General features: G+C 47.8%; 1 protein-coding gene across 3 annotated transcripts in view; it reads right to left on the bottom strand.

The window, feature by feature from the left end:
• Positions 1–18172: 18172 nt before the first annotated feature.
• gaa (alpha glucosidase) overlaps positions 18173–27137 on the bottom strand; it is a 79055-nt gene continuing 70090 nt past the window's right edge. For 2 of the 3 annotated variants that reach the window (XM_038777201.1, XM_038777202.1), the window contains exons 18-20: positions 25027–25191; positions 24081–24233; positions 23048–23221 (exon numbers count right to left, since the gene is read on the bottom strand). In XM_038777201.1, the coding sequence (XP_038633129.1) occupies positions 23159–23221; positions 24081–24233; positions 25027–25191 (381 nt within the window). In that variant the 3' untranslated portion in view covers positions 23048–23158. Of the gene's footprint in view, positions 20005–23047; positions 23222–24080; positions 24234–25026; positions 25192–27137 lie in introns of those variants that run through there. The other variant, XM_038777203.1, reaches the window with a different exon arrangement.

Below are 27137 nucleotides of genomic sequence, written 5' to 3' on the forward strand. Positions count from 1 at the left end.
GGGTTAGGTGGATTGGCAATCCTAAATTGCCCTTAGTGTCCAAAACAAAGGGGTTGGGTGGGGGTTGCCGGGTCACGGGGATAGGGTGGGGATGTGGGCTTGTGTGGGTGCTCTTTGCAGGGGCCGATGCAGACTCGATGGACCGGGTGGCCTCCTTCTGCACTGTAAATTCTATGATGACTCCATGGCAATCATTTCCTTTTACTTCGTAGTGAAATGCAATTTCGGTCTTTTTGTGCTTTTTTCCGTTCCCATCGCCAAACCCACCCGCCGTGAACAGGACAGGAAAATCCAGGTCTATATCTTGAAAAATAGAAGAACTGAAGTACATAAAAACGTGATTGTTCACCTAGTCAGGCAGGTAATGTCAGCTTTATGTAATAGACTATAGCAGACACACAAAATTGGGAACTCGGTAACATATTCACCAATAAAGAAGAATGGACATTTCTTGAGATTCTCAAGAACTTGCAATAAAACACCACGTGTACAAGTGTAATTCACAGGACAAGGGTCAGAAAAAGAAACAAATGACCTCCCCCTCCACTGCCACCATTCCTTTCACAGTTCCATGGACATTATCACTGTGATAGTTTCTCACTGACATGCTACTTGTACCGTCGTATTCTGGGTTGCACTTTTAAAAGAAAGCAGAGCATCATTCTGAAAATGCATTTACTTAAGATCTTCATGATGTTGTCAATGTGCTGATGTTGCTGTACACAAGTCTTACCAATGCCGTTTGCAATACAAATAGCATTTGTAAATAATAGATTTGTATCAAAGCAAAATTAATTGGGGAAAAACACAGAGAAGTCTTATACATTGCAGAGACTTGCACAGAAATGGGTTTGGCTGTACATTCTGCTGAAGTGTTCTATTGCTATGGTTGCAGATTGATTAAGTTGCTAGGGAACAGGATTGAAGCTCTCCTCTGAAATGTTCCAGGAGCTCTACAGGATGCACATGTGAGTTTTCTGCGGTAATTACCGGGAGACATGCTAAAATATTACATGATTGGGGAAAAAATGAAAATGATTTAGGGTTAAAAGGATCAGATTTGAATTCAAATTGGCAGTTCACAGATATTGCACAGATAACAATAATGTCACAAGCGTTTGTATTTAAAGTAATTTCAGCGACCAAAAACATATTTAACTAACTCTTAGAAAATAGTTCCCAAGCTGACAATTTAAAAAATGATCAATACTTGTCTTAAATGCAGAATGAATGACAGCTTGTAGTAGCCAAGGTCTCTTACTCTAGCTAGGTCACCTCTTGCATCTTTCAATTCCATTTTTGTATCTCTTCTTGCCAGCATCAAGGTGATTTGAGAATTGTTCTCAGTAGTGAATGTTTCCTATTGTGCTTACTAGTCATACACTTTATGTAAGTGAAATGACTCTTTGACTCTCTCCTAACCTACTTGCAAACAAATCTTGACTAGTCCCTGTGCTCTCAGATGAGTCATTCCCAAACATCTTCACCTATCTGCCTCAGCTCTGCTTGTGAGTCAAGCTGTACAAAATAAACCACTAAATAATGAAATCTTCTGAGGACTATAATGCCAAACCCAACTGTCTTGGTCTCTGATTTTCTTTGGAAAATATTTTTATTCAAGATTTTAATATTTTAACATTTTAAATACTCATCATAACAAAACAAAACAACACAAACCCTAAACCCAGCCACAATAACCTAGAACAACCCCCCCCCCCCCCTTAACAGCTCTTTAAAATGTAATACAAACAAACCCCATCTCTTGTGGAACCCCTCACCTGCCCCGTTAAAACAAATTTTGTCTTCCCCAAATACAGGAACTCCAATAGATCCCCCAACGATACCGAGGCACAGGGTGGAGAGACTGACCTCCACCCTAACATGACCCGCCTGCGAGCAATCACCAAGGCGAATGCTAAAACACCTGCTCCCATTCCCGTCTGCAGCTCCAGCAAGTTCAATACCCAAAATACAGCCCTCAGGTTATAGGGCTCCGCATCCAGGTGCAAGATGGCCGACATGGTGCTGAAGAACGACCTCCAAAATTTCCCCAACTTTGGGCAGGACCAGAATAATAATCTTTATTATTGTCACATGTAGGCTTACAGTAACACAGCAATGAAATTACTGTGAAAAACCCCGAGTCGCCACATTCAGGCGCCTGTTCGGGTCCACGGAGGGAGAATTCAGAATGTCCAAACTACCTAACAGCACGTCTTTCGGGACTTATGGGAGGAAACCGGAGCTCCCGGAGGAAACCCACGGAGAAAACGTGCAGACTCTGCACAGTGACCCAAGTCAGGATTTGAACCTGGCACTCTGCCGCTGTGAAGCAACATTGCTAACCACTGTGCTACCGTGCCGCCCAGATATGTAGCTGATTGGTTGGGCGCCTTCCACACCGTTCACAAATGTCCTCCATCCCCTCAAACAACCGGCTTATCCTCAACTTTGTCAGATGCGTTCTATGTACCACCTTTAGCTGTATCAACCCCAGCCTCTCACTTGAGGTTGATGCATTCACCCTCCGTAGCACCTCACATTACGGCTCCTCCTCCAGCGCCAACCCCAGCTCCTTCTCCTACTTGGCCTTAAGCCACTCCAAAGATGTCCTATCCTCCTCTAAAATCCTCCGCAGATAGCCCATTGCCAGCGTCCGCAACCCTTACAAGAGCCTGAAATATATTCATCTTAACAGACTGCACCCATCCTGCCAACGACAGGGGAAGACTGTCCCATCTCAATAAGTTTGCCTTGACCCTACCCACCAGACTCATGAAATTCAATTTACGGAGCAGCGCCCAGTCCCGAGCCACCTGAACTCCCAAGTACCTAAAGTGGATAGTTGCCCCTGAAACGGCAACCCCACCAAACCAGCTCCTGCTCCCGGAGAAGGCACCACAAATCACTCTTTTCCAGATTCAATTTATAATGTGAAAAGGTCCTAAATCTCCGAGACTGTCCAATTATATACCCCACCGAAGAACCCAGATTGGGGTTATACAACAACAGATCATTGGCATACAGAGACACCCTATGCTCCACCTCCCCCCCCCCCCCCCCCCCCCCCCCCCACCACCTCCTCATTATCCCCTTCCATTTATCTGATCTATGGCCAAGGGCTCTATCGCCAGGAGGAGGGACATGGGGCACCTCTGCCTCATTCCCCTATGTAATGGAAAATACCCCAAACGCACCTCATTCATGCGCACACTGGCCTTCGGTTCCCTATACAGCAATTTAACCACGCTGTGAACTTGGGCCCAATCTCTAACCTCTCCAACATTGCAAACAAATGACTCCACTCACATGATCAAATATCTTCTCCATATCCAGTGCTACCACCCCCCCCCCTCCCCCCCACCCCCCTTCTGCCAGAGAAAGAACCACATTCAACACACGGTGCATGTTCAGCGACAACTGCCCGCCCTTTACGAACCCTGTCTGATCTTCCCCAATCACCTTCGGGAGGCACTCCTCCAACCTACGCACCAACACCTTAGCCAAATTTAGCAGAGATATTGGCCTCTATGGCCCACGCTCCACTGGGTCCTTATCCTTTTTTACCAGCATGAAATGGATGCCTGCCGCATTGTCTCTGGACGTGGCCCCTTAACCACTGCATCTTCAAACATCTCCACCATCAGCAGCACCAACCCATCCAGAAATTATTTTATAAAACTCCACTGGGAAACTGTTGGATCTGTATTTTGTTAATATATTTATGTGTCGCCGCACTATATATTAATCGACAGAACTTGAGACTGAGCTTCTTGGGTGAAGTAAAGTATAACTTTATTTGTGTCAGTTTTAAAGTCTACTGATCAAGTCAAAATTTATGCGAATACAGAATCGAGAATGTTTGTTTGTCCAACGCAAATACAGATGGTTGAGTTGAATTCAAAATACAATTCAGTTTTGTGGTAATTTCTTCAGATCAAAATGCAGAATACAAAAATGAAACGAAAGGAAATAGCTGTTTGCAAAGTAAAGAATAGGTTTCAAAGGTTAGGTTAAAGGTGATTTCAGAGAGAGAGAGAGGGAGATGATTTCGGAGAGAGAGGAAAAGTTTCTCTCCCGGTCTCATAAGGAAAACATAATCTTTAACGTCCAGTATCCTTTCTGATTGTGATTGGGTTAAAATAATTATAATTCATCTAATTTGACCGAAATGTCTGTCTATCAAGTTTTAAGAGATAATGTGGCATGTGAGTATTTCTATATGTTTCGATAATATGGTGTCATCAAACCACCTGTTTCCCACTATGTTTTCTAGAACTGGGATGTTTGCCCAGTAATGATAAGAGTGAGTTTATTCTGCAACGTGGCCTTGTAGTGCATGGTCAGTTTTCAAACTGACTTCCTTATCAGATCTTTTCCCATGCTCTCAACCTTTTTTGCTGTCACGGCTAATATATGATTTTTAACAGTATAATGTCACTAAATCATTTTTTCCTTTAAACTTTATTACCTATAAGAAAAGTAGATTTCTATCAGAAACCATCTCTTTGATGTGGGCAATGTTGAAAACATTGGGGTTTCACCACTCCGGCAACTGAAGCTGAAGGGATATGATTGGACCAAAGCTGCAGATGGTTTTTAGGAGTTGTCAATCACAAACCATTACTCCAAAGCCATGAATGGATGGCAGATAGTGGATCACTGGAAACCAGATTCAATCACAGCTGCTCTACTTTGAAGAATGGACATGTGGAGATGCAAGGTAGGTATTTTTTTTTTAATAAACATTTTATTGAGGTATTTCTGGTTTTACAATGACAAAATAAACAATATGCATGAGTCTATAAACATAGTGCAAAAAGCCTGCTTCCTCCCTTACAGGTCCCACCGTTATTAACTCCCTACTCTAAACTAAACTAACCCCTCCCCCCTTCTGCTGACGATTAATTTTCTGCAAAGTCAAAGAACAGTTGCCACCTCCGGGCGAACCCTAACAGTGACCCTCTCAAGACGAACTTGATTTTCTCCAAACAGAGAAAGCTAGCCATGTCCGATAGCCAGGTCTCCGACTTTGGGGGCTTTGAATCCCTCCAAGCTAATAGTATCCATCTCCGGGCTACCAGGGAAGCAAAGACCAGAACGTCTGCCTCTTTCTCCTCCTGGATTCCCGGATCTTCTGACACCCCGAAAATCACCACCTCCAGACTCGGTGCCACCCTTGTTTTTAACACCGTGGACATGACGTCTGCAAACCCCTGCCAGAATCCCCTGAGCCTTGGACATGTCCAAAACATGTGGACATGGTTCGCTGGCTCCCCCGCATACCTTGGACACCTATCTTCTACACCAAAGAACCTGCTCATCCGGGCCACTGTCATGTGAGCCCGGTGAACGACCTTAAATTGTATCAGTCTGAGCCTGGCGCATGTTGTGGATGCATTGACTCTACTCAACGCATCCGCCCATAGACCGTCCTCTATCTCTCCTCCCAGCTCCTCCTCCCACTTGCGCTTCAGCTCCTCAGTCTGCGTGTCCTCTGACCCCATGAGCTCCTTATAGATGTCGGAGACTTTCCCTTCTCCCACCCACACTCTGGAAACTACCCTATCCTGTATTCCCCTTGGTGGTAGGAACGGGAAGGTTGAGACCTGTCTCCGTAGGAAGTCCCACACCTGCAGGTACCTGAATTTGTTTCCCCTCGCCAATCATAATTTCTCCTCCAGCTCACTCAAGCTAGGAAAGCTCCCCTCTATAAACATATCCCCCATCCTCTCAATCCCTGCTCTCTGCCATCTCCGAAACCCCCCCGTCCATCCTTCCCGGGGCAAACCGGTGATTATTACAGATTGGGGTCCAGACTGATGCTCCCTCTCCTCCCACATGTCTCCTCCATTGCCCCCAGACTCTCAGGGCCGCCACCACCACGGGGCTGGTGGAGTACCGTGCCGGCGGGAACGGCAGAGGTGGCGTTATCAACTCCCCCAGACTGGTGCCCTTACTTGAGGCCGCCTCCCCCCATCACCCACTTCCTGATCATGGCTATATTCGCCGCTCAATAATAGTTACTAAAGTTTGGCAGCGCCAGCCCGCTCTCTGCCCGGCTCCACTCAATCATCCCTTTTTTACTCGCGGGGTCTTGCCCGCCCATACAAAGCCAGTGATAACTTTCTTAACCCATTTAAAAATGGTCCGCGGAATAAAGATGGGGAGACACTGGTACACAAACAGGAATCTCAGAAGGGCCGTCATCTTCACCGTCTCTGCCCTCCCAGCTAGTGACAACGGGAGCACGTCCCACCTCCGAAAATTGTCCTTCATTTGGTCTACCAGACGGGCGAGATTACGTTTGAGCAACCGTTCCCATTCCTGCGCCACTTGGATACCTAGATACCTAGAGCTTCCCCCTACCACTCTAAATGGCAGTTCCCCCAGTCGCCTCTCCTGTCCCCTTGCCTGGATCGCAAACATCTCGCTTTTCCCCATATTTAGTTTGTACCCCCCCCCGAAAACCGGCCAAATTCCCCCAGAATCCTCATGATTTCTTCCATCCCCTCCACTGGGTCCGATACATAGAGGAGCAGGTCTTCTGCATAAAGCGAGACTCTGTGTTCAACTCCCCCTGGACCAACCACTTCCAGCCCCTTGAGGCTCTTAGTGCAATTGCCAGTGGCTCTATAGCGAGCGCGAACAACAGTGGGGAGAGGGGGCATCCCTATCTCGTCCGCTGCTGTAGCCTAAAATAGTACAATGTCCTCCTATTTGTCCGTACGCTCGCCACAGGAGCCGGATACGGCAACCTGATTCAGTCAATAAAGCCCCAAATCCGAACCGTCCCAGTACCTCCCACAGACATTCCCATTATACTCAATCAAAAGCCTTCTCTGCGTCCGATGCGACCACTACCTCCACTATCTTCTGGGGGCATCATGATCGCATTTAGCAACCATCTTACATTGGACACCAACTGCCTTCCCTTAACGAACCCCGTCTGGTCCTCCTCAATCACGTCCGGAACACGGTCTTCAATCATAGTGGACAAACGTTTAGCCAGCAGTTTGCTGTCCACATTCAATAGGGATATAGGCCTGCAGAACCCACACAGCTCTAGATCCTTGTCCCGCTTCAGGACCAGCGAGATCATTGGGGGAAGCACCCCTCTCTCCCTTGCCTCATTGAATGTCCTCATCAACAGCGGCCCCAATATCCCAGAGAACATTTTATAGAACTCCACTGGGTACCCCAGGCTTTACCCGACTGCATGGCATTCAGCCCCTCCGCTATCTCTTCGATCCCGATCGGAGCCCCCAGCCCTTCTACCAGCTCCCCGTCCACCTTCGGGAAATTCAGCCCCCCGAGGAAGTGCCTCATCCCCTCCGGCCCCGTTGGGGGTTCCGACCCATACAACCGACTATAAAACTCCTTAAATGCCTTATTCACCCCCTGCTGAGTGTCCCACCAGGTTCCCGTCTCCATCCTTTACTTTCCCTATCTCCCTGGCTGCCTCCCTCTTTCTAAGCTGCTGTGCAAGCATTCTTCTGGCCTTCTCTCCATGCTCATGAATCGCTCCCCTTGCCTTTCTTTGCTGCCTTTCCTGTGGTTAACAAGCCGAACTCCGCCTGTAGCCTCCGCTGTTCCCTTAGAAGCCCTGCCTCTGGGGTCTCCGCATACCTCCTGTTAACCTAGAGTATCTCCTTTACCAGTCGGTCCGTCTCTGCCCTGTCTAACTTCTCCCTGTGGGCCTGTATCTAGATCAGCTCCCCTCTAACCACCACCTTCAATGCGTCCCTGACCACCGCTGCTGAAATTTCCCCTGTGTCATTGACCTCCAGGTAGTTCTGAATACATTTCCTCAACCGCGCGCACACCTCCTCATCAGCTAAAAGACCCACGTCTAACCTCCAGTGTGGGTGCTGGTTACTGTCTTTATTAACCTGTAGGTCAACCCAGTGCGGGGCATGGTCTGAGATTGTGATCGCTGAGTACCCCCGTGTCCACCACCCCCGTCAGTAGAACCCTGCTCAGAATAAAGAAATCAATCCGGGAGTACACTTTATGCACGTGTGAGTAGAACTCCTTCACTCTTGGCTGCCCAAATCTCCATGGATCCAACCCCCATCTGCTCCATGAATCCTTTTAGCCCCAGAGCCATTGCTGGCACCCTGCCTGTTTTTGAGCTTGGCCGGTCTAAACCAGGGTCAATAACTGTTGAAATCCCCTCCCATGACCAGCTTATGCGAATCCAGGTCCGGTATCTTCCCCAGCATCCTCTTTATAAACTCCACATCATCCCAATTTGGCACGTATATATTTACCAGTACCACCTGCAGCCCCTCCAATTTCCCACTGACCCATAATGTACTGGCCTCCCCCATCCGAGACTATTCATCCCGCCGCAAACACCACTCGCTTGTTGACCAGGATCGCGACCTCTCTGGTCTTCGAGTCCAGTCCCAAGTGAAAAACCTGTCCGACCCAACCTTCCCTTAATCTAATCTGGTGCGTCTCCTGCAGCATTACCACGTCTCTCTTCAGTCCTCACAAGTGCATGAACACGCACCTCTTGACCAGCCCATTGAGCCCTCTTACATTCCAGGTGATCAGTCTAGTTGTGGGGTTCATTGCCCCCCCCCTCTTCGGTGATTAGCCATCCCCTCTCTTGGGCCAGTCGCCAGCCGGCCCCCACCGGCCCACCCCCAGGCAGCCTCCGCCCACAACCTCCTCTGTCATTCAGCAAAAGTCCCTCCCTCATCAGCAGAACATTTCCTCCCCCCCCCCAGTAACAGCACAAAATAAATCAACCCCTTTGATAAGCCTAACATCTGCTCACCCCCCACTATGCTTCCGTAAACTAGCCCGCCCAGCTAGCTTGGTGGCCCTCACCCCTGGCGCCAGACATTCTCCCACCTATTGTTCACTCCCCATCCTCCCCCCCCACTCATACATACATATTCAAATGAAAAACAATCCCAACACAATTGCCCGACAGAGAAAACAAAACAAGTTGAACTCACAAAAAAAAAATCAAGCAAAAGATCCAGCATCTAAACAAACACACCTCCATCCCCCAACAGTGCAAATGCAAACTAAACCTGTTGATAAATTGCAAAGTGTGCTTTACACTTAATTGCTCTGTTTTATAACCTTTACTCTAGAGTCGCCAGGTATCTTTATGATACCACCATGAGGTTCAAGTTCAAGTGCTGATCAATAACTATCTCGTAGCGTGCGTTGACTGCACACTTACTTGGTTGGTGCAGCTGCTAGGCAAGTCTCTCCGAGTTGAGAGTCACGGTCAAGAGTTCTTTGAGAGCTGCCAAGACCTGCCAAGAACACCAAACTGAACTTGGGGACTCTATTTTATAGTCCCCAGGGGCTTCGCGCCCTTGTGGGCGGACCCCGTACCTGGTTCCAATTGATTGGATCATGTTCCAATCAATTGATTTGATTTCCCCAATACTGGGGAAAATCAGTATTCCCTGATCGCTGGGCGGTTCCTATATGTCCGTTGGCCTTCCTTTGTCTTGGCTCCTGCTGGCGCCAAGGAGTCTGGCTTGGCCTCGATTATCTTAAATGTTTCCAATTGTTCCCGGGATCGCTCATCAATATGTAGATGGTTATTAGTCTCAGTGCTGTCTGGGTTTCTGCAAGTTCTAATATACAGGAGATTTTGCACCTGCTTGTTTTCCTGCGTTTGGCCATTTCTCCCTGCATTCTTAGCGGATCTCCATTTTAAAGTCGGGAAGTGGCCAACCCAGGTGGCTACATACCTCACTCAGCTCTGCAACTGGCCCCAGATCCGTACAGCAGGCATTACAAATAACGTCCGAAAAAAACAAAAAACAGAAAACGTTTTTTTAAAAACATAAACGTTACAGCAAAATTAAAAGTTCAAAGTTCTCAGTCCGACACCTGTCCTTTCCTTTTTGCGAAGTCCAACGCTTCCTCATGCGACTCGAAATAGAAATCTTGCTCATCGTATGTGACCCAGAGGCAGGCCGGATACAACAGCCCGAACTTCACCTTTTTCTTGAAAAGGGTTGATCTGATCTGGTTAAACCCCGCTCTTCTCCTGGCCACCTCCGCACTCAGTTTTGATAGATCCGCTGGATACTGTTGTCCCATTTGCAGCTCCGTGTCTGCTTGGCACACTGTAAAACGCGCTCCTTATCTAGATACCTGTGGAATCTCACCACCATTGTCCTTATGGGGTCTCCCATTTGCGGCTTCCTCGCAAGTGCTCTGTGAGCCCTGTCCACCTCCAAGGATCGGGGGAATGCCCCATCCCCCAGCAGCTTCTCAAACATGCCTGCTATGTATGCCCCAGCGTCCGCTCCTTCAGTTCCCCCCGGGAGCGCAACGATCCTCAGGCTCTGCCGGCGGGACCTGTTCTCTAGGTCCTCCACCGTCTCCAGAAGCCTTTACTGTTGGTCTCTCAGCATCCCCACCTCTAACTCCACCGCTGTTTGATGTTCCTCCTGGTCAGCCAGCATCTTCTCTACTTTCTGGATCGCCCGATCTTGGGCATCCAATCTTAGCTCCAGCCACGAAATTGCCTCTTTAATCGGGTCCAAGCAGTCCTGCTTCTGCTTGGCAAAACCCTCCTGGATAACTTGCATCAGCTGCTCTGTTGACCACTGGGTCGACAAGCCAGAGGTCCGGTCCTCCGCCGTGCTTCCTCCCGGTGCAGCTTCAGCCCAAGCCTTCTCTATCCTTCTGTTTCTGCCTTTGCGAGCACTTCTATTCCTCAATTTTTCAAATCAAGACCGGTACAAAATCGGGGGAAAAAGTCCAAAAGTCCAACCTGAGCGGAGCCACCAAATCTGCTACTTACTCCTTCATAGCTGCCACCGGAAGTCTGCACCGTAGGTATTACAGCTATAATGCCTCCCAGGGTCCTGTCTGGACTGCTCTCTAGCTTCCAGGCATTATTTTATAAAACTCCATGGGAAACCATCTCTTTGTGTGTGTGTGTTGGGGGGGGGGGGGGGGGGGGGGGGGGGGGGGGGGGGGGGGGGGGGGGGTCTCCATATTACAAGGAACCCTATGGGGGTCTCCCTATTATAGGAATTCATCTTGGCCCTGGCATGGTGGACCTCACGTTGGCCCAAGGGGCAAATATTGCCCCCTTGGCCCATTGCAGGATCCACCATGTCAGGTTCACGAATGCTGATACCACAAGTGAGCCTCATCCATATGATTCCTGGCAGTGGGGACTGGAGAATCATGGGAGGGTGGAGCACAGGACACCGGGCCAGCTAACTAGATGGAAATTGGTCATTACAAACTATTTGCATTTATTTCCATGCTGCCACTGGCATGGCAAGGAACTCGTTCACACTGCCAGCGAGGGGTCGGAGTATGGGCTTGGATTTTGCTTCAATTTTGGATCAATGCAATCATTCCATGGCAAAGAACCTTAGAGTAGAACAGATGACATGAATTCATATCAAATGGAGGTACCAAGTATGACAGATATCTCCTCCTCCTCCTTTGGGGTACCATGTGCTGGTACCATTAGCTGATGACCATGAACTTCCATTGGACTATACAGTTTGTTGAGCCCGTGATTATACTTGGCAAAGTCCTGTAGTAGTTTTTTTTTTTTAAATAATTTTTATTGAAAGAGTTTTTCCATACAAACATTTACCCCTACTATTTTTTAAATTATATACAACACAATCCCTCTAGGCAAATATCCCTCCCCTCGCCCGCCCTCTCGCGCGCACCCAGTCCTCCCCCCCCCCAAGCAACAACTTAACAAACAAGGCAGCCTACAGTTTCAGACATGAGCAGCGAGCAGACTTGCCCGCGTTACAGTCGTGCATGTCCCCCCACGACCATTGCTGCCCCCCCTCCCTCCCCCCCCTCCCTCCCCCCCTCCCTCCCCCCCCTCCCTCCCCCCCTCCCTCCCCTCCCCCCTCCCTCCCCTCCCCCTCCCCTCCCCCCCTCCCTCCCCTCCCCCCCTCCCTCCCCTCCCCCCCCTCCCTCCCCTCCCCTCCCTCCCCTCCCCCCCTCCCCCCCCCTCCCCCCCCCTCCCTCCCCTCCCCCTCCCCCCCCCTCCCCCCCTCCCTCCCCTCCCCCCCTCCCCTCCCCCCTCCCTCCCCTCCCCCCCTCCCTCCCTCCCCTCCCCCCCTCCCTCCCCTCCCCCCCTCCCCTCCCACCCCCTCCCCCCTCCCCTCCCCCTCCCCCTTCCCCCCTCCTCCCCCCTCCCCCCCTCCCCCCCCCTCCCCTCCCCCCTCCCCTTCCCCCCCTCCTCCCCCCTCCCCCCCCTCCCCCCCCTCCCCCCCCCTCCCCTCCCCTTCCCCCCTCCTCCCCCCTCCCCCCCCTCCCCTCCCCTTCCCCCCTCCTCCCCCCTCCCCCCCCCTCCCCTCCCCCCCTCCCCTTCCCCCCCTCCTCCCCCCCTCCCCCCCCCTCCCCCCCCCCTCCCCTCCCCCCCCCCCTCCCCCCCCTCCCCTCCCCCCCCTCCCCCCCCCTCCCCTCCCCCCCCTCCCCCCCTCCCCCCTCCCCCCCCTCCCCCCCTCCCCCTCCCCCCCCTCCCCCCCTTCCCCTCCCCCCCTCCCCCCCCCTCCCCCCCCTCCCCCCCCTCCCCTCCCCTCCCTCCCCCCCCCTCCCCTCCCCCTCCCCTCCCCCCCTCCCCCTCCCCCCCCTCCCCTCCCCCTCCCCTCCCCCCCTCCCCCTCCCCTCCCCCCCTCCCCTCCCCCCCCCTCCCCTCCCCCCTCCCCTCCCCCCCTCCCCTCCCCTCCCCCCCCCTCCCCTCCCCCCCCTCCCCTCCCCTCCCCTCCCCCCCCCTCCCCCCCCCCTCCCCTCCCTCCCCCTCCCCCTCCCCCCCTCCCCCTCCCCCCCTCCCCCTCCCCTCCCCCCCCCTCCCCCCCCCTCCCCCCCCCCCCCCTCCCCTCCCCTCCCCCCCTCCCCCCTCCCCCCCCCTCCCCCCCCCTCCCCCCCCTCCCCCCCCCTCCCCCTCCCCCCCCCCCTCCCCCCCCCTCCCCCCCTCGCCCCCCCCCTCCCCCCCCCCTCCCCCCCCCCCCCCCCTCCCCCCCCCCTCCCCCCTCGCCCCCCCCCCCCTCCCCCCCCCTCCCCCCCCCCCCCCCTCCCCCCCCCCTCCCCCCACCCCCCCCGGGTTGCTGCTGCCACGACCCCGAACGTCTATCTCTGATCTAAAAAGTCAAGGAAAGGTTGCCACCGCCTGGAGAATCCCTGTACCGACCCTCTCAGGGCAAATTTGATCCTTTCTAGCTGAATATAGCTAGCCATATCGTTAATCCAAGTTTCAACGCTTGGAGGCCTCGCGTCCTTCCATTGAATTAATATCCTTCGTCGAGCCACTAGGGACGCAAAGGCCAGTATTCCGGCCTCCCTAGCCTCCTGTACCCCCGGTTCTACCCCGACCCCAAAGATCGCAAGCCCCCATCCTGGTTTGACCCTGGACCCCACCACCTTCGACACCGTCCTTGCCACCCCCTTCCAGAACCCTTCCAGCACCGGACATGCCCAGAACATATGCACATGGTTCGCTGGGCTTCCCAGACATCTGACACACCTGTCCTCACCCCCAAAGAACCGGCTCATCCTTGTCCCCGTCATGTGAGCTCTATGCAGCACCTTAAATTGAATGAGGCTCAACCTCGCACACGATGAGGAAGAATTGACCTTCTCCAGTGCATCCGCCCACGTCCCGTCTTCTATCTGCTCTCCCAGCTCCCCGACCCACTTGGCTTTCAGCTCCTCCCCCGATGCTTCTTCCGCCTCCTGCATTATCTTGTAGATGTCTGATATCTTCCCCCCTCCGACCCAGACCCCCGAGAGCACCCTATCACTCGCCCCCCTTACTGGGGAGCAGGGGGAACCCCTCCACCTGCCGTCTAGCAAATGCCTTCACTTGTAAATATCTGAACATGTTTCCCGGGGGGAGCTCAAACTTCTCCTCCAGCCCTCCCAGGCTCGCAAACCTCCCCTCTATAAACAGGTCCTTCAGCTGCCGTATGCCCACCCTGTACCAGCTCTGAAATCCCCCGTCGATGTTCCCCGGGATGAATCTATGGTTCCCTCTTATTGGCGCCGCCAACAGACCTCCCATTTCCCCCCTGTGTCGCCTCCACTGCCCCCATATCTTGAGGGTGGCCGCCACCACCGGGCTCGTGGTGTACCTCGTGGGGGGGAGCGGCCATGGTGCCGTTACTAGGGCCCCCAGGCTTGTGTTGCCACAGGACGCCCTCTCCATTCGTTTCCAAGCTGCCCCCTCCCCTTCCATCATCCACTTGCGCACCATTGACACATTTGCTGCCCAGTAATACCCCGAGAGATTGGGTAGTGCCAGCCCTCCACTGTCCCTACTCCGCTCCAAAAAGACCCTCCTCACCCTTGGGGTGCCGTGCGCCCACACGTAGCTCATAATGCTACTCGTCACCTTTTTGAAGAAGGCCCTAGGGAGGAAGATGGGCAAGCACTGAAATAAAAACAGGTCCTGTAGTAGTTTGGCACCACCTTGTGCAGTATGGCTGACCAGGAAACTCTCCTACTGCCATATTGGAAAGATTTACAGGCTGATAATCAACTTGCTTGGCCAAATTATAAATGCAACTTCCATGACCATCAAATCCTAGTGGGACTTGAACCCGAGTTTCAGGTCCAGAGGTAGGGAGACTACCCACTGTTCTACAAGACAGATATCAGTATACCCACCTTTATTTATTGCTTTCCCATCCATGGAATTTGGGTGTTGCTGGCAAAGCCAGCACTTATCGCCTGTTCCTAGTGGGTCCTGAGAAGGAAATGAACCAATTTCTTTAACTGCTGCAGTTACTTCCGTTGCACTCCTTGGAAGTGGTGAAAAGGCTCGAGGTCCCAGACATCTGAAGGCACAGTCACCAATGCCGGAGCGATAAAATCAGGGATTGCCAATACACCAGAATTAGAGGAGCCCACCTATCTCAGAGGGTTATGGGGCAGAATAATTAGGGCGGGGTGATTGATCCTTTCTAACTACAGTCAGTATGTCATCTTTTATTGGTTACTGCTGCCACCATCCTGCTTCCAGGCAGGGATCGCAACCCTTGGCTGAGACTGCAGCAAGCAGTATTACCCATAGTGCCCCTTTCACTTGCCCATCTGAATGCTATCCATTTCCATAGTGCGGTGTTCTCTTTACTCAGTAATCTTATGTCCACTGGATAAAAGTAAAGGCTGAGGCTGCTCCAGCACGGCATCTGGGATGCCCTTAACTGTCTAACTCAGTCATATGCTTCTGTCCCAAGTGGCTTGAACCACTTTGTCATGTGTGACTGCATCCCAGATCTAAGTATCCAGATAACACTCCCGCTCTCTAATGCCTGCAATGTCTGTACCTTGGGCCTGCAGCTGGTGGTGTTCCTATGCATCTGCTGGCCTCGTCCTTCTCGGGGGTAGAGGTTGTGGGTTTGAAAGGTGCTGTCAAAGGAGTGGTGAGTTGCTGCAGTACAGCTTTTATGTGGTGCCTTGATGTCAAAGGCAGTCACTCTCATTTAATCTCAAACTCAGCTATTTTGTCGATGTTTGCACCAAGGTTGTAATAAGGTCTGGAGCAGAGTAGCCTTGGCAGAACGAATACTGAGCATTGGTAAGCAAGTAATTACCATGTAATTCTGCTTGATAGCGCTGTTGACAACACCTTCCATCACTTTGCTGAAGATAAAGAGTAGACTGGTGGAGCAATAATTGACTGCAGTGGATTTGTCCTGCTTTTTGTGAACAGGATGTGCCTGGACAATTCTCCACATTGTCTGATGAACATCAGCATTGTAACTTTCCTGGAACAGCTTGGCTAAGGGTGAAGGTAGTTCTGGAGCACAAGTTTTCAGTACAACTGCTGGGATGTTGGCCCATAACTTGCTGCATTCAATGCCTCAATCAACTTTACTTATAGCTGATCTAAAAAAATTACACTGTTCTACGACCACTTGACATCAGTAGTTTACTTTTATGCAGAATTTTAAACCAAATCCAAACTACAAGTGCTCACAGTAATTAGCATCTATTCAGGCAATGACTTACAGTTGATTAAGTTAATGGCTATGGGTACAAATTTATGTTGAGTGTTGATAAAATTGCGGTTTCTTTTACAATTTTAAAAGTTCCAAGTCAAATTTGAAAAGTTCAATTGAATTTCAGTTTCACACGACAAAGCCACTGCTGTCTACCCGAAGACTCCACTTGCACAAAATTTTACTCTGTTGCCATGTACTCTGTTCTGTGACCAAATGTTGTTTTGCAATGATGCACTCAATTGCCTATGTAAATTTTGACACTTGTTTTAAGTAACACTGTCCATTCATGACTTACTATTACTACTTTTGTGCATATTTAATAAACGATCATGTGCCCAATTTTAAGTTGTGATTTGGAGCAAAAACCTTTTCTTTCTTGGCACAAACAAGTTAATTCTCATCCACTTGTTGAGGGTAACCTAATTAAATGTTAGTAAATTAAAATTCATTTTGATTGAAACTGATTAGTATAAGCCTTACTTCTGTTGTGGGAAGTGACTTGGAAAGGTTTATAAGAGATAGGATGTATAATCATCTGGAAAGGAATAATTTGATTAGAGATAGTCAACATGGTTTTGTGAAGGGTAGGTCGTGCCTCACAAACCTCATTGAGTTCTTCGAGAAGGTGACCAAACAGGTGGATGAGGGTAAAGCAGTTGATGTGGTGTATATGGATTTCAGTAAAGCGTTTGATAAGGTTCCCCACGGTAGGCTATAGCAGAAAATACAGAGGCATGGGATTCAGGGTGATTTAGCAGTTTGGATCAGAAATTGGCTAGCTGATAGAAGACAAAGAGTGGTAGTTGATGGGAAATGCTCTGACTGGTGTCCAGTTTCTAGTGGTGTGCCACAAGGATCTGTTTTGGGGCCGTTGCTGTTTGTCATTTTTATAAATGACCTGGAGGAGGGCGTAGAAGGATGGGTGAGTAAATTTGCAGATGACACTAAAGTCAGTGGAGTTGTGGACAGTGCAGAAGGATGTTACAAGTTACAGAGGGACATAGATAAGCTGCAGAGCTGGGCTGACAGGTGGCAAATGGAGTTTAATGCAGAAAAGTGTGAGGTGATTCATTTTGGAAGGAATAACAGAAAGGCAGAGTACTGGGCTAATGGTAAGATTCTTGGTAGTGTGGACGAGCAGGGAGATCTCGGTGTCCATGTCCATAGATCCCTGAAAGTTGCCACCCAGGTTGAGAGGGTTGTTAAGAAGGCGTACGGTGTGTTAGCTTTTATTGCTAGAGGAATTGAGTTTCGGAACCATGAGGTCATGTTGCAGTTGTACAAAACTCTGGTGCGGCCGCATTTGGAGTATTGTGTGCCGTTATGGTCGCCACATTATAGGAAGGATGTGGAAGCATGGGAAAGGGTTCAGAGGAGATTTACAAGAATGTTGTCTGGTATGGAGGGAAGATCATATGAGGAAAGGCTGAAGGACTTGAGGCTGTTTTCGTTAGAGAGAAGAAGGTTAAGAGGTAACTTAATTGAGGCATACAAGATGATCAGAGGATTAGATAGGGTGGACAGTGAGAGCCTTTTTCCTCGGATGGTGATGTCCAGCACGAGGGGACATAGCTTTAAATTGAGGGGAGATAGATATAGGACAGATGTCAGAGGTAGGTTCTTTACTCAGAGAGTAGTAAGGGCGTGGAATGTCCTGCCTGCAACAGTAGTGGACTCGCCAACACTAAACGCATTCAAATGGTCATTGGATAGGCATATGGACGATAAGGGAATAGTGTAGAGGGACTTTAGAGGGGTTTCACAGGACGGCGCAACATCGTGGGCCGAAGGGCCTGTACTGCGCTGTAATGTTCTATGTTCTAAGACAGTTTGGTGAGCTGACCAGGGCCTCATTTATCATTAGCCTACAGTAGGGAGGCAAAACCCTAAACAGTTTCTTTGTTAGAGGATTATTATTACTTAAAATAAAGAATACAGATGCTATCACTCAACTGGGCTGCACCAAATGCAATGTAATAAATAGTAACAGTGAATAGGTAGCAAATCAGAATAAAATGTCTTCTCATGTTTCAAAAATACCACAATGCAACAACAGACCTCTGTCTATTGTACAAAAGAGCAAGGATAGATAGACTGAATGTAGACTGAGAAAAAGCAGCCCAACAGTTGTTAAAAGAGGGTACACAGCATCTTACATTGAGTGCTTCATGATCGAAAGAACAAAACCAGCATTGTATTGCAACTTTATTTTAAAATACAAAAAAATATACCATTAAATGCAATCTTTTCAATCTTCAGCATCTCCCGAAGATACATTATTATTTTTTCAATGGGCAATTGTCAGACTGTGCCAATAAAAAAGTCTTAAAAACCATTGTATTACTCAAAGATATAAACTATCACTTAATGTGAAACAACGATGGGAGTTTTTGCTTTGCCATTAAAGCTTGCAACAACTTTCATGTATATAGTGATTATAAGAATCTTGGAATCACGACAGTGCAGGAGACCATTCGGCCCATCGAGTCTGCACCGACCCTTCGAATGAGCAGTTTATCGATGCCTACTCCGCCTATGCCCGTAACTCCATAACCTAACCTGCATGTCCCTGAACACTAAGGGCCATTTTTGCATGGCCAATCAACCTAATCTGCACATTTTTGGATTGTGGAAGGAGACCAGAGCACCCGGAGGAAATCCATGCAAGCACGGGGAGAACGGACAAACTCCACACAGTGACCCAAGGCCGGAATTGAACCTGGGTCCCTGACATTGAGGTGGCAGTGCTAACCACTCTGCCACCATGCCACCCCAAGAATGTAAAATATTCACCCTCCCCACAATGTAGTTTGGACTAAAGAAAACAATACTTTACTATCCACCTCATGATTACCTATTTAGTTTGGAATCCACTCATGAACTCTTGAAGGAAACCAGTTTATACCGCAAATGTAGACAACTATCCTTTTCAAACCTGGGAGCTGATCAAGTTTCAAAAGCTATAGTAATGGTTCCTCCCTCCCCAGTAAAATAGAGGAGATATTCTTCTTTTCTTTTGAAGCCTTGTTTAGTGCAATGAATTAGGTTGAGATGCAAATGACACCCTGGCTTTGCCAAACTCATGGAATTCACTGAATTTTCCAATCCCCCACAACTGATGTGCTGTTCCCAAACATGCAACAACATCACTTCCCTAAATGTGCTAATGTATTCTTTTGCATACACCAATAAATTAATATATTCTGCTCTCAAAGGAAAGACAATTAACAATAATTCAGTGGTCACAATAGTAGACACATTATGAGATACAGATTGCTCTTTCAATCAGAACCAAATGAGTAATTGTGTCCATGTCAAAATAATTAGCAGGTTTTCCTGTCAACATAGAATCATTAGGTGCAGAAGGAGAACCTTCAACCTCTTGTGTCTGTGCTGCTTTTCTCTCGGAAAAGGAGACAAATTTCTCCATTTTGCCAGTTCTTTCCCCATATGCCTGCAAATATTTCTTTAACTACAGTAGAGATCCAATTCGTTGAGTGGCTTCTCCCATCTTTCAGGCAACAGATTCCAGACCATAATTAGTTGAGTAAAGACATTCTCACCTTCTCCAAAGCTTCTCAGCTAAATTATCTAAAACTTCTGACCTCTAGTTATTGGCCAGCTTTATTTTTGAGAAAATGTCATATAGAATGAATTGAATTTAAATAAGACTACATTCACCCGTCCTTGCATCGGTCTCTTTCTCAACACAAAAATGAGCAGGGTAGGTGGATTGGCCACACTAAATTTCCCCTTAATTGGAAAAGTTAAAAAAAAGGGAATAAAAAGAATTTAAATAACACTTCATTCCGCCTCCCAAAAATATCCCAAATTTAGCACACAAGTTACTTTGAAGAGTAGATACTACAATTACTTAGTGAACGTTATTGTTCTGTAGCAGAAGTTGTCATTTAATTAAAAGATAAGGAAAGCAATATGATTCATTGTTATTGATCTGCTTGTTATAAGAAACACTAAGCCAATTATATGTTGAAGTTCAATTCCTGTTAATCCTTGTCTCCTCCTGTCATGTCATGCGATATTTTTCAGGTTCAGAAAAAGCAAAAGGTAAATAGCAGTAGTTAGTAAAATTGCAACGAGCGAATACATTAATCAAAAGAAAATCAATAAATACAACAAAATCACATTTTCCCAAGCCATTCTGGCAAACATCAGTGAATGGATGAAAAAGGAAAGCCTTTTGACTGTGCAACAGAAAAAGTGAAAATTGTAGCACAGGATAAAGTAAACAATGAGAAAATAATAATCTTTATTGTCACAAGTAGTCTCACATTAATACTGCAATGAAGTTACTGCAAAAATCCCATAGTCGCCACAGTCCGGCGCCTATTCGGGTACACAGGGGGAGAATTCAGAATGTCCAAATTACCTAACAGCACGTCTTTCGGGACTTGAAGGAGGAAACCGGAGCACCCGGTGGAAACCCACGCAGACATGGGAAGAATATCCAGACTCCGCACAGACAGTGACCCAAACCGGGAATCGAACCTGGGACCCTGGCACTGTGAAGCAACAGTACTAACCATCGCGTTGGTGTTTCCACATATTTGTGATAATTCTCTAGGTTTATGGCTGTCACAGATCTCAAAGAAGGATCGTTTCCCCTGTTAGCCATTGCCCCCCAATACTCAAATAACAAGACTCAAAGGGGAGGCTGTGGCATTAGTGGCATTGACGGTGGACTAGTAATCCAGAGACCCAGGGTAAGGATGTGGGGATCCGAGTACGAATCCCCCCACAGATGGTGGAATTTAAACTAAATAAACTATCTGGAATTAAAAGTCTAATGATTACCATTGTCGTAAAAAAAATCCCATCTCGTTCACTGGAACGGAACGTAAATCTGCTCTTCTTACCTGGTCTGGCCTAGATGGGACTCCAGACTCAGCAATTTGGTTGAATCTTAAATGGCCAAGCAAGCCACTACAAAACACGAAAAATGATGGATCGCCCAGCATCGATCCATGCACCTAAAACAACAACGACAAATCCTCCTTACTAACATCTGGGGGCTTGTGACAAAGTTGGAAGAACTGTTTCACAAACTAGTCAAGCAACAGCCTGACATAGTCATACTCACAGAACAATAACTTACAGACAATGTCCGAGACACCACTTCCTGTCTTACTTTCAAGACAAACCCAGCAGAAGTGGCAGAATACAGTCAGGAGGGAGTTGCCCTCAACATCGACTCTGGACCCAATGAAGTCTCACGGCTTCAGGTTAAACATGGGCAAGGAAACTTCCCTCTGTTGTATCCACCATCAACTGATGAATCAGTATGTTGAACACCACTTGGAGGAAGCACTGAATGTGGCAAGGACACACAATATACTCTGGGTAGGGGACTTCACTGTCCATCACCAAGAGTGGCTCGATAGTACCACACAGACAGAACTGGTCAGGTCCTAAACGGCATAACTGCTAGACTGGGACTGCAGCAGGTAGTGAGGGAACCAACAAGAGGGAAAAACATACTAGACCTCATCCTCACCAACACGCCTGCTACAGTTGCATATGCCCCAGACCGTGCCACACCCGTAGCCAAGCTGTTCCAGTACAGCTACTACACTGACATCTGCCTAGCAATGTGGATAACTGCCCACATGAAACGGAACAAATTCAACCCAGCCAATTACCGCCCTATCAGTCTACTCTCCATCATTAGCAAAGTGAGGGAACAGTGCTATCAAGCGGCACTTGCTCAGCAATAACCTGCTCATGGACGCTCAGTTTGGGTTCTGCCAGGGTTACTCAGCTCCTGACCTCACTACAGCCTTGATTCAAACATGGATAAAAGAGCTGAATGCCAGAGGTGAGGTGAGAGTGACTGCCCTTGACATCAAGGCAGCATTTATCCGAATATGGCATCAAGGAGCTCTAGCAAATTGGAGTCAATAGGCGTCAGGGGGAAACCTCTCTGCTGGTTGGAGTCATACCTAGCATAAAGGAAAGATGCTTGTGGTGGTTGGAGACCAATCATCTCAGCTCCAGGACATCACTGGAGTTTCTCAGGATAATGCCCTCGGCCCAACCATCTTCAGTTACTTCATCAATGACCTCCCATCATAAGGTCAGAAGTGGGGATGTTTGCAGATGATTGCACAATGTTCAGCACCATTCGGGACTCCTCAGATAATGAAGCAGTCCATGTCCAAATGCAGAAAGACCTGGACAATATCCAGGCTTGGGCTGACAAATGACAAGTTAAATTCACACCACACAAGTGCCAGAAAATGACAATCTCCTACAAGAGAGAATCTAACCATCGCCCCTGGATATTCAGTGGCATTACCATCCCTGAATCCCTCATAATCAACAGCCTGGGAGTTACCACTGATCAGAAACTGAACTGGACAAGCCACATTAATACAGTGGCTACCAAAGCAGGTCAAAAGCTAGGAATCCTAAGGCGAGTAACTCACCTCCTGACCTGCTAAAGCCTGTCTGCCATCTACAAGACACAAATCAGGAGTGTAATGGATTACTCTCTATTTGCCTGGATGAATGCAGCTCCAAAAACACCCAAGAAGCTGGACACCATCCAGGACAAAGTAGCCCGCTTGATTTCTACCCCTTCCACAAACATTGACTCTCACCACCGCCGACGAACAGTGGTAGCTGTGGGTACCATCTACAAGATGCACTGCAGGAACTTACCAAGGTTCCATAGGCAGCACCTTCCCAACCCAAGACCACTACCATCTAGAATACCAAGTCACTCACCTCCCCAGCTTGGAAATATATTGCCGTTCCTTCACTTGCTGGGTCAAAATCCTGGAACTCCCTCCCTAACAGCACTGTGGATATACCTGTACCTCAGGGACTGCAGCAGTTCAAGAAGGCAACTCACCATCACCTTCTGAAGGGCAACTAGGGATGGGCAATAAATGCTGGCCTAATCAGTGACACCCACATCCCGTAAATTCATTTTAAAAATTGGAACTCTGCTCGAACACAAAATTGTCGCTCTGTATCCTTCTTATTAAATTCAATTTCAAATGGTGTGCAGTAATCTGGTGAAAGCAATAATCACAATCCAGTCATAAATATCCTTTTTAAAAAAAACTTTTGCCAGACTTCATCATTGGTTTACAATTAACACCTATTCTGTTGTGGAGACTTTCATGGGAGGAGCAGGTTCTGCTTTACTTTCTTCAGAACCAAGTAATTGTGAACTGTTCTCCCATTAAAACGGACAGATTCTGCAAAGTCAGCACCTGAAAGAAAAAAAGAAAGTCAGATACATGTCATGAACAGAACCACCAAATTTGTTTGTGTTCTTGCTTATAAAACAAAGTTGTGGGGCAGCACGGTGGCGCAGTGGCTAGCATTGCTGCCTCACGCGCCGAGGTCCCAGGTTCGATCCCGGCTCAGGGTCACTGTCTGTGTGGAGTTTGCACATTCTCCCCGTGTTGGTGAGGGTTTCGCTCCCACAACCCAAAGATGTGCAGGGTAGGTGGATTGGCCATGCTAAATTGCCCCTGAATTGGAAAAAATGAATTGGGTACACTAAATTGGTAAAAAATAAATGTTTAAATAAAATAAAGCAAAGTTGTTGAAAAAAAGATATGTTTTTTGTAGATTTCGTACTTGACATTATAAAACTGAGTTGAACTTCCTTCAGTTAAAGCATTGAAGATGAATGATGCAGATTTACTGCCTGCACCCTCCGCCTTTCTTAAGCTGAGTCTGTTTATTCCAGGCAATGCAGAAGCAGGGCTGCGACACAAGGTTAGGAAGAGGACACTGACGATGATTCTCAATCTGGATCATTATCCAATGATCCTTGCTTGCATGCATGAAGGGGGAGATCAATCCCAACAGTTATGTTCTTATATTGCCTATCAAAATTCATTGTCTCAGCTCACCATAGAAGAATGAGAACTTGTGTAAGATACCATTAAATCCGCACTACCTATGAATCTATACAACACATCAAGGTTTAAACTTCTTCAGGCGATAGCAAATTTAATAGAATGAGGAATTCATCCAAAACATTTTCATATCTGAAATTGTACTTTATTTGTGTTTAACTAGATGTTTAAAATGCTATTTAGACAGAACCCACGTCCTCACCTCTGTGTCTGTTCTGTAAGAGAAGTCGGAGATCCAGAATCCATTAACAGAAACTTTCTGTGGGGCAAATGGAACTCCAAACACAAAGACGCTACCCAGTTTAAGGCCATCTATCTGACTGTTCAAATGGATTATCTCACTGAACAGCACATTCTGTGAGGGGTAAAGACAGACAGAAAAAGTACGGCATACAATCAAATGTCCTCATAGCACATGTCAATTTCTCAAGCTACTGTATAAATAGTACACATTGCAGTCCAATAAAGGTACATAAACAAATACCGCTTTGGGACAGATTTGCATCTTAATATAAAGTTCATCATTCTGTAACATTTCCTATCCAAAATGAATTTAAATACACAATCCTAAAAGGAAATATCTAGAATTTACCTGTTTAATTACAAGTTAGGGTCAATGAAGTCTGTACGGTTGCCTTTAACTTAAAGCTTTACATTTATTTAAACCTAGTTTCCACTTTAGGATTCCATAATGAATCTCCTATCACCAGCTTCAACAGAGGGTCACCTGGACTCGAAACTTTAGCTCTTTTCTCTCCCTACAGATGCTGCCAGACCTGCTAAGATTTTCCAGCATTCTCTCTTTGGCTCCTATCAGTATTCCTCTTGTTGTTGACGGGCTTGGCTGTGAGTCAAGCATGTTTCTCTGGCTTCTGTTGGTATTCCTGTATGATTACACGAGGCGCAGAGCTACTGATAGGATTAGCTAATCCTGTTTCTACTGGTTGCCACATTTGTGGTTTACATTGACAATCTTTCTTATGGATTTAAAATTTCAGGGTAAACAAAGCATTTGAAACACTTTGATAAAGAGTGATTATCATAAACTCATATGTTGTCATTTTTGGTATTCAGAGACAAATTGTTTCAACCTTATGTTCTACACAATCAATACTAATCATGAAATGTTTGAAATCAGTCATACTTACATTCTTTGCTATGAAGATAATTTCAGTATAATCCCCATTTTCATAAGTCAGCAGGCTCTCACCATCATCCCAGAAGAATTCTCCTCTCGCAATTCCCTGATCAGATAGTGCGACAATCAGCCCAAATGGGTTTCCACGAGAGGCAGCAGTAGTGGTGTTGGGCTCCTTGATTGAAAGCAGGTTTAAATATAATCACCATTGGTTGAAACCATATTATGATAATTAAGCAAACACATTTACATCAGTACAAGTTGTGATAATTAAGCAAACACATTTACATCAGTACAAGTTGTCACTTCTCAAGGTATTTTATACTGATAATGTGCTTTTGATGACACAAGTACTCACACATGGTCTCATAACTAAAATAAATCTGGTCCTGGAAAGTATGGAAATATAGGGTACGATTTAACCACCGCATTGCGCTCGGCGAGGATCTGGGCATGCTGGTTAAACAGCAGGAAAGGCCAAAATCGAGATTTGCACCGGGGGTAAATCAGTTTGCTTCTAACTGGCTCGCTCCCGATGGTGAGTTCTACCACCATCACCATGCTCAAATATGGCGAGAATATCATGAACCCCAATTTGCATTAATTTCCATCTCATTAGCGAGATTGAAGTTGAATGTAACAAGCTTCTGCAAATTAACCAGCACCCTAGTGAGAAATCACACGTGCTTCGTTTAGTGGAACAAAGAACAATACAGCACAGGAACAGACCCTTCGGCCCTCCAAGCCAGTACCGGTCATGATATTAACCGTGGCCAAAACCCTCAGCACTTCCTTGTGCCATATCCCTCTATACCCATCCTATCCATGTATTTGTCAAGATGCCTTTTGAATGCCATTAATGCATCTGCTTCCACAACCTCCCCTGGCAATGCATTCCAGGCACTCACCACCCTGTGTAAAAATACATTTTAAAAAGGTGAAGCTGGTGCAATGGCTGCTTAGGGTAACTGAGGAGGTGTGTAGCCATTTCCGTTTTAGACATGCAGCTCAAGGGCACTAGAGCTGCTGCCCAGTGCTCGGGAAGGTGGGGGGGTCACTCATCAGGGGGTTGAGCCTGGTCAGGGAGCTGAAGTGTTTCTGGTCGGGGGTTGCTCCTGGGCCGTGGGGAGTGAGGGGCTTCTCATCCGTGCAGCCTTCAAGTCACTGTTAAATATTGTTGATACCCAGGGGGAACTACAGCTGCTGCCTGACTGTCCTACCAAAAACCTTCAGAACAGAGCCCTGTACTTGATTATATGCTGACAGTCACTTTAACTGCCTTTGACTGCAAACAGCCTCAAGCTTTGCAGCTGAAGACTATTGGTAATAAATAATTGGCCTTGTTAATTGAGAGAGCACTTCACAGCTGCAGGTTGTGTTTGCTGCTTGCGCCTGCTGGTGGTTGCAAATTCCTGGAGGCTGCTGTTGCTGTTTCCTTCCTTTTCCGTAGCAGGAAAGGACAATTCTTTCCAGGATACCGGGGACCTGGAACGCCAGGCTCAGGGGGACGTATACATCCAGAAGGCAATTCGGTTTGAAGCAAGAGGCTGCGGGACCTGGTGTGCGACATTGATCCAAATGGGCCACCAGATGTCACTGTTGAAGAAAGGCTTTCACAGATTGCTGATGCTTATGTTGCTGGTGTGGTGAGTGCTGCTTGAAACTGGCACGTCACCGCGGGTTAAACCCGCTGGGAGTCAAGGATGTTCAACTGCGCCTCGAGTGCCAGTGGAATGTGTGGATGCCAGGATTTGATTCCAGTGAGATTGGACCACGTGGGAGGGACTGAACAGCTGCGGCTCCTACACTGATACATGGAACAAGCTACGCATTGGACAGATAATTTTTATCACAAAAGTCTGGACATGATAACACATTCTTCGTCTTTTCCTGCATTTCTGTTGAAGAACCTGCGAGGAGTGATACTGTGTGTTTGTTTTCTTGTGTGAAAACGAGCTAAAATATCTTTGACAATCTCAGCAGGTCTGACAGCATCTATGGAGAGAAAAGGGAGCTAATATTTTGAGTCTGGATGGCTCTTTGTCATCCAGAGTCAAAACGTTTGTTTTTTTCTCTCCACAGATGCTGTCAAACCTGCTGAGAATGTCCAATATTTTCTGT

This window comes from Scyliorhinus canicula, chromosome 18 (genome assembly GCF_902713615.1).
Source record: "Scyliorhinus canicula chromosome 18, sScyCan1.1, whole genome shotgun sequence".
NCBI lineage: Eukaryota > Metazoa > Chordata > Chondrichthyes > Carcharhiniformes > Scyliorhinidae > Scyliorhinus > Scyliorhinus canicula.